General features: G+C 47.3%; 1 protein-coding gene across 1 annotated transcript in view; it reads right to left on the bottom strand.

The window, feature by feature from the left end:
• SPNS2 (spinster homolog 2 (Drosophila)) overlaps positions 1–8,507 on the bottom strand; it is an 87,676-nt gene that overhangs the window by 3,945 nt on the left and 75,224 nt on the right. Inside the window, exon 10 of the mRNA XM_010006065.1 lies at positions 7,000–7,098. Coding sequence (XP_010004367.1) covers positions 7,000–7,098 — 99 coding nt within the window. The remainder of the gene's footprint in view (positions 1–6,999; positions 7,099–8,507) is intronic.

Here is an 8,507-nt window from a genome sequence, read left to right as displayed (position 1 = left end):
TGCTGCTGCTTTGCAGTCTATTAAAAAGTCTTAAATAACAACCTGACTATGAAAGTTCCCCTCTTCAATCCCTCTGTGTGTAAGAAAACAGATCTTGGAGCAGGAGGAGTGACTTGGCTAAATCAACTTCAGCTCATGGCAGTTTTGTACCAGAAGAGAGATGGAAATGTTCAGCTGGAGCAGCCAAGGGGATGAGGTGCAGCTGGAGGACATGCTGGAGAACAGCACAGCTGCAGAAGGCACCATCTAAACCCCCTAACATCTCTGCCTGTGTCTCAATCTGAGTGCAGAAGACATTGAAGGAAGAAAGGGAAACTTCTTTAGCTTTCTTGGGAAGCATGTGCTGTGTTTTCTGGAACTCTGGGCAGGTTATTGATGAAATAACCTTAAGGGGGCTGAGGTTTCTGTGTCACTGACCCTTCTGAACAGCACGAGTGGTTAAATTAAACTGATTTACTAATGACACATCTGAGGGCAACAACATCTCTGAAATCATCATTTCACCTCCTCTGTCTCATTGCTGAGTCACACATCTCCATTCTGCTGCTTGATTTTTCTTCATTTCTGCTTGATTTCTCTACATTTATGGCTTTGCCTCTTCCTACAGAAAAGGCTGTTTCCCCTGCAGCATCTGGCACAAATTCCTGTGGGGAATGGAACTGAGGAACATGACAGAGCAGAGGTACTTAAATGTGTAGGGATTTGGGGGTGCCCACTGACCTGTGGCACAGGACCCCAGTGTTGCAGCAGACCCTTCAGCAGCACCCCTGGCCCCAAGGAGGAGACCAGGACACTCACCTCACCTTGCCCCACAGGTCCCTTCCCTGGCAGTGAGTCCCAGGAGGAGGAATTGATTCCCCCATCCATGTTGCAGAACCTCGAAACATCTCATTCTGGGCAGCTCAGAAAGGAGCCACTTATGTAATGAGAGTTTGAGGAGTGACAGCAGGTGGGACCAGAGCTCAAAAGACTGGAATGATTTCTGGGCTTTCTTTAATGAGATACTTTCACGTACTTTAAAAGTCTGTTTATCAAAAACCCTAAGAACCTGCACTTCTAACCAGAGCCACAGGAGCTGAGAGGTGCACAGCAGCTCTGGAAAAGAACAGAACAGGCTGTGAAGCCCTGGCAAAGAGCCTTTTGTATGTGGGAACTAATTTGGTTTTTTAGGGCAGATTTAAAACCTGACTGTTGCTGAGTCATGAAAAGTGGGAAGGTTGTTAGTGAGGAGATAAATCTCACATGGATTGGTCTCCAGGTGCTTGATTCTCCTCCTTCCCCCCCCCTTTTTTTTTTTGCACCTGACAGCCATGTCAAAGATCTGGTTTTTCCTTGCACAATGAAGAAAAGGGTTTTAATTACTCAGCCAGGACCAAAGAAATCCTCAACTTGAAGTTATTCCTTGAAGAAACACATGAGGATGAGGGGCTGGTGGCTCTTCCTCACAGGATGCCCCTGACTCAGGTACATCACTGCAAGGACAAGTCCCATTTTACCCACCAGTATCTGGGTCATGTCCCAGCATGACTGTGGGGGAAGATCTCTGTGTTAGGGCTGCAGAACATCAGCCAAGCAGCTGCCACTTGGTAAAGAAACAAGGACCAATCCATAACAGGAAGGTGTGTCACATTTCACCTCCTGTCTCCATCAGGGGATGGAAGAGGCTGCCTGTACACACTCATACATACCATGAACATTACAACATGCTGCAAAGGACAAGAAGCCAGAGGCCTCTGTTCCATCCTTCATCCCATGGCAGCAGTGGGATAACTACTGCTAGTCAATAAAACACAGGGTGATGCAAGGAGAATAACTTGCATGATTTTGTTAAGAGGACCTGCCTGCCTTTTTGACCTCAGGTTCATCTCACAGCCTGCTTTGGTGTCATCACCACCACAGGCCTGGTTTGAGGAACAGCCACACAGGTCAGACAGAGACACAACACCCAGACCAGAGCATCACATCACCATGAGCCATGTTATTCCACTGCCCTGCCTGGAGGTCAGACTGCAGTTGATCTGAGCCTCAGCAGACTCTGGCCTGTTCAGCAAACTAAACTGGCAAAAAATGTTACTCCAGAGTGAGCACATCCACAGGTCTGTTCTGAAGTAGCCATAGCAATTGAAACCACAAAATACACATTTAAAACCATGATATATTAATTCTGCTTCCTCAGGCAGGCAAGTCTATATATAGAACTACTTTCTATACTAATATCTTTACTTGGGTGGGTAAACACCTTGGAAACCAAATCAACAAAAAGGCTCAAACTGGGACAAGACAACTGTGAAATCTACACCTCCAATTATAACTTTCATTTAAAAAGTATCTTAATTGCTGCATTTACTATAATTTTCCTTGAGTTGCCCCTAATCAAATGCTGATCTGCCTTCCCTGATACTCTGCACCAGTGATAATTAACACTGTTTTGCTAACTACCTGCTAAAGAAAGGTCATTAACATTCTTGCTATTTAACTAGCTCATTAGATCTAGTTTATAGGAAATTTGGGAAAGGGGGAAAAGTGAAGGCTGACAAGTGACAGGCTTGTCCTTAACATTTTGCCAGGTAATATCAGGAGCTGCACAAAACCCCATTGAAACAGAACAGCCCAGATTTGCTTGCAATTAATGCCAAGGTTGCTCATACCCAGACCTATGTTTGGAAAGGGAACTGTGGAAAGAGAAGATCCCTCTCCAGCCCCTTGTGAGCTCTGCTGCCAGGTGACCCAGCACCCCCAGACACCACAAAGTGACTCTGCCAAGAGGAGGCTCTCAGGGCCCCAGAGATTCAGGGGATCTGCAGAACCAGGATGGACAGATGCTGAGAGCCTTGGTGTGACCCTCAGCACACACAGGACTGACTGGGGACTCCCCTCTCCCACAGCTGAGTTGCCAGACCATGGCATGATGTCCTGATGCTGCTTGGCCAGAGTGGCTGGAGGGTGTAAATGAAAGATGCAGCAGCCAAGGAGGTCAGGACAGGCAGGTACCACCACCACCCAAGCACAGGGAGTAGCTTTTAGCCCATCAAAAGATGCTGAGGGAGGAGAGCTGATCTCTGGTGCTCTCCAATACCAGCCTGACACATTGATTGCCAGGTGACACACAGAGACAGACAGGTTGTAACCTCTACACCTGATGGATGGTTGCACAGGGGAGATGAGAAAGAACTGAATGAAGCAGGAAGCAAAGAGGAGACCCAGCAGCTCCAGAGCAGCAAGGACAGTGTGTGTCCACAGCAGCCACAGCCCTGGCACACATGGGGAGAGCAAAGCCTGCAGGTCCTGCAGGGTCCTCATCACAGCCAGAGCTAGAAGCAAGGCAAGGATGGAAGAGGAAAGCACTGCTCTGCTCCCACAGGAGACAAATGACAGACTTGAAGAAAAGAAAGTACCAAGGCATGGCTTCAAAAGCAGAAAAATGACTGCCTGTACCTGGTTTTCCTGAAGCAAAGGAGCATGGCAGCAAGTGCAGGCAGAGCACTGCTGGTGGGAAGGGATAATGCACACCCTGAGGAGGGCAGGCAGGCCCAGGCACGTGTGGGCACAGATGAACCTACAGGCACTTCTTACACTTACTTCATTTGAAAGGGCAACAAAGATCTAACCAGAATTAATAATACAAAGAGCTGGAGCAAGAGAAGAGTGAAGATATTTCACATTCTGCTGCTGGATGCCTCCACTCAGCTCTTCTCCTTTGAGGATGCTGTCTAGGCATGAGGGCACAGGAAGAGCAGTAAGAAAGCCTTTAGCTGCTGCTCAACACCAGTGGTGGCACTGGGGTATTTCTCTTCACTGCTCTGTGCTTCTGCTACTGTCCCTGGGACCCTTCAAAGACAGGAAGAACCAGAGATATTTGGGTGTAATGCACTGAACAGGTGACATTTCTCAGTGACTACCTCAAGAACAAAGCATGATGTTACACTCCAAGTTGTGAAACAGGAATTACTTAAACTCTGCAGGTTACCACAAAGGTCCTGAAAAAGTTATAGTTATCTAGGAATAAAAACTGTCTCATCTAATGAAATACTGCAGCAATGCCCATCCTTATTTGTGAATGAATAGGCAGCACTGATTTATAGTCACTGATCTCAGTGCTTGGCAGGGAGTAAAACCTTCTGCAAATTACAGCTGCCACCCTGAAACTGCATTTGCATAACTTCTTTGTAAATAAATCTTCAGCCTTTTTACCATAATAAAAGTTATCAATATTTAAAGAGACATGAAAAATAACCACACATACATGCTTCCTTCCACTTAGCTTGTAAACACTACCATCTATTTGCTGCTTTGGGTGACTGGAAGGAGCTGCACTGCAAGATTTGGAACTGGCTACAGGAAAATGGGACCTTCAACTCTTCCAGCACACCACGGATCAAGGAGGCAATTGCACACATGAGGCTGCAGCTGTTAAGTACCTTCTTCATCCCATGTGAGGATTATAAGATCATTACAACATGTACTGGTATCCAGCAGAGACAACTGCCTGCAACAGCTCCGTCCTACAAGGACATGGGTGTTCAGTTCTTTACTAAGAGCACTGCTGGAGGGAACCTCCCTAGGAATTGCCCCAAACCATATAAGACCCCAGCCAAGTCTGGAGCAAAACACTGGTCATTTAGTGAGGAAGATGCAGGAGGGTTTGTAAGCAGCCTGCAGGAATGGCAGATCTTCAGGGGCTGAGATGAGATCCAAGCACTCAGGAGCTGCCCGGGCTCTGGTTGCTGCAGCTCCCTAGGTTTATCCTGCCTCTCAAGACCCACACTCTGCTCTTGGGCTGCTTCATGGTGACTCTGGAGATACAGCACCATGGGTAGATGTCCTCAGGCTGGGGGTTCCCACAAGGGCTATGGGAATTGAGTTCCCAAATTTCTCTTCAAGACAAAAGAAGTATGGGCTGAGCTGAGCTCCCTTAGCATGGAAATCCCAGTCAGAATCCAAGGCTCCTCTGTAACCTGCCCAAGTGAGGCTTCCATCCTGCACAAAGATCTCCACCCCAGAACTCAGCTGGACAATTCCAATGGCAAACACCTACAGATTTTAACAATAAAGTTGATTGTTTGTCTTAGCTGTGGTGGAGAAGCTGTTTGTCTGTTCACTTTAAATATGACTTGCTTCCCTACGTCACCAGGGAGCTGCAGTTGACCTTCCAGTCTCTAGCACAGGGAGAATGAGTCAGCCAGTCCAGCCCAGAGGCTGCAGAAAAGGATGCTGCTGCCTCCCCTGAGTGCTTCACTCCTGCTCTCCTGCCACAGAGCCTTGTACTTGGATAGTTACCTCTCACATGAGAACTGCCCAGCAACTACAGCATTAGAAAAGAGTAATTCAAAATCATAATGAATATTTTCCCAGACTTAAGAAAGCCTAAGGCAGCTATTTCAGGCTGGCATCCCTTAAGTAACTCACAACTTGCTTCATCTCTCCATACCAGAAGGGCAAGGCATATGATTTTCTGCAACCAAAGCCCTTTTTTTAAATCCGTGACACTGAAGAGCCCGAGGCAACTTTCAAGATTAATTGCAATCATTCAGGGGCCTCTCCATTCCTCACGGACATCCCTCTTACATCACAAAAAGAAGGGACATGCAGCAGTCACCTGAGATGGCCCCAACCCTGCCTCTCAGCCCTGGTGCCTGCTTGAGAAGAAGCTGGTCTGCTTGGAGCACCCCACTCCTTGGAGCTCCCCATGGCCCCTGCACAAACCCCTCTCTGCCACTCATCCCTTTGTTCTCACCACTTTCAAATAATCTCTAAAACAAGATCATTTCTCCCTGGGTGCCCAGGACATTGAAGTAAACAAAGAGTAAGCAAACTTGTATCTCTTTATTCTCTTGAGAGATTTCTCATTTCATTGGTCCATCCAACCTTATCTGTGTCTCCTCACAAGTTTCAAAGGGCTACAGAGCAACCAGATCATTTTTGGGAGCTGGGCCTTCAAGAATAAATGTTATTTATATTTAAATATATCAAAACAAACAAACAAAAATATAAGTAGATACATCTAGATACACACACCAGTGTCTATGGGATGGATTGATGAGGAAGGATGGGTGGTCCACAGCACTCAGCAGCTGTGTCACACAGCAGTGCTGAGCTGGAAGAGCACAGCAGGGGCTTGTCTCTCAGGTGGTGGAACTAGTGAAGATCCCAGTTGTATCCCTGGAAAACTCCAGCACCTTCAGCACAACATGAGCAGAGCCACTGAGGGCTTTCCATGGAAGCCACTGTGTTTGATAAGTGTTGATCTGTGTTCTCTGAAGCTCAGTGCACCAAACTCCACAGAAGGGTGCAAGGGAAAGAAATGACAGCAGTGTATCTAGATGTCTTTTACTCATTACATTTCCCAGCCCTTGCAACTGGGAATGTTCCCTGATTACCAGCTTTTGGAGCAGGCTCTTGTCTTGCTCTGCACTGGGATAATGGTAATTAAGGAGGGAGACCTCCAGCCAGACCAAGCCCAACAACAGCAGCAGGAACAGAAAGGAAGAGCTCTGATAAAAACCAAACCCCTACACAGCAGAAAGGAATACTGATAAAACCTCCACAACATACACACCCATCCTGCCATGGGTTTTACACCCTCAGTCATGATACAAAACATCCCAGCAGGTCCTAACAGCTGCATGTTGCTAACCATAAACAGATACTTGGTTGAGGAGACCAGATGAACAGTCACACACACAGAGCTCTGTTCCAATCTGATTTCTAATGGACCTATGTCCACACCACAGAAGCAACTGCTCTCCCTTTACAGACCTTTGTATAAGCTTCACCAATGGTAAAAAAGATTTAGAAGCTCCCTCATGTCCTTCCAGGTTTGAATTGTAACCCACTGGTACCACAAGCATGTAAAGAAGTTGCCTTGCCTTGCAGAGCTTCCCAGTCTGGGGGTAAATACAGGCCTTCCTTCCCCAGCATGGCTCAACTTGGCATTTCAGATAGTAAACAGAGACAAACGTGGGCACAGCAACCCTGCCAAGAGCTGCTGTGAGCACTTACAAATCCAATCAGGTAAGGGCTGCCAGCATCTCCCAGGAGGTGTGAAGTGAAGCTCTGCAAGGCCACTGCGGTCGCACGGCGCGTCGGGATGACCACGTACTGCAAAGAAGAAGGGGAAAGGGAACAAAAAAATGCATAAGGAAACCAAAGTAAGAACCTGTCCAGATGTCTAGTATTGCTCAGCTTCTACCCAGGTCAGGACAAAGTGCACAAGCTCCCCCAGATGTTGGTGGCAGACACAGCCACTCTCCATTCCATGGGTGGCTGAAGCACAGAGGGAGCTCAGCTGCCCTTCCAGGCCTTCTCCTGCTCCCTGCTGAGGGAAGGAAGCTCTGTTGGGTCTGCACTCCTCTCAGCAGCTCTGAATGCATGAGTCTGACCACCAGCTTTGCCCACAACACACTTAGCTAGTGCTGGTGCCTGCAGAGGGCTTGGCTGAGGGAAGTCCCAGGGTGTCTGCAGCACCTCACTTGCTCAGCACCACCAGCCTTCCAAGCAAGGACCTGGCTGGCACCTGGGACACGGTGGTTCTTCCATAATCAAGGTATCATTTTGTTTCTTAACCACAAGCAAGTCAGATCAGTATGAAAGCTCACACATCCCTCCCCTTCCACTCCATCTTTAGTCACTTTTTTTCTCCAAAAATTTGCAAATGCACTTGTGAAAAGCGACAAAGACACATTAGGAAAATTTCCTGTAGCCAAGATATCATAGTTTGGTCTCAACTTCTCTAACAGGACATGACCCCCTTGCCCAGGTTGTGCAGAATCAGTCTGACTACAGAAGATCAGTGGAGAACACAAATTATTTCCCCATGAAGGGAGCAGAGCTCACAGAAAACAGAGCCCTGGCCATGGTAGGGGATGAAAGATAAAGAAAAAAACCCAGCAAACAACAACAAACCCCCACCCTATGGAATGAACTTAACTTTCTAACACACATTTGGGAGCAGAAAAGGTAATTGTTTCCTGCATAAAACTTAATGCAAGAAGCTGGCAAGAACATCTACATCAAGCCCACAGATCCCTGCTTAGAAATGGACACTGTCTTGATTTAAAGGCTGTTAAGGAATGAAGAATTAAACAGGTTTCTACATCCAAGTGAGCTTTGTTTCCACTTCTAAGCACTGAACCTTGTTCTGCCTTGTTCTCTTGCTCTGAAGAGCTCTCTGCCCTGCCAGAAAGGACTCTCTTGCTGAGCCATCTGCAGACCATGATCCCTTTTACTTGTGCACTTTCACTCTGATGAGCTGCCTCTAGTCTTCCTTCAGCAGCCATGCCTTCCTGGCCTTCAACTTGTTCTTGCAATCGTTTCCTGAGGACATTTATTAATGAAATGTGACATCTCAGGACTGGAACGTCCCCAGCTAGAGATACACAGGGCTGAATTTACCTTAGCTGTCTGAGGCAGGGCTCAGGAGGGCCAAAGCTGAGGGTCTGGAGCACAGTTTCAGTGCTTTAACACTCCTGCTTAGGGAAGGGGAGTTGTCCTGTCTGCAGGGGAAAGAG

The sequence above is a fragment of the Chaetura pelagica genome, unplaced genomic scaffold, assembly GCF_000747805.2.
Source record: "Chaetura pelagica isolate M959 unplaced genomic scaffold, ChaPel_1.0 scaffold49, whole genome shotgun sequence".
NCBI classification, from domain to species: domain Eukaryota; kingdom Metazoa; phylum Chordata; class Aves; order Apodiformes; family Apodidae; genus Chaetura; species Chaetura pelagica.
Note: the sequence above shows the minus strand (reverse complement) of the source record. Positions and strands in the feature narration are given on the sequence as shown.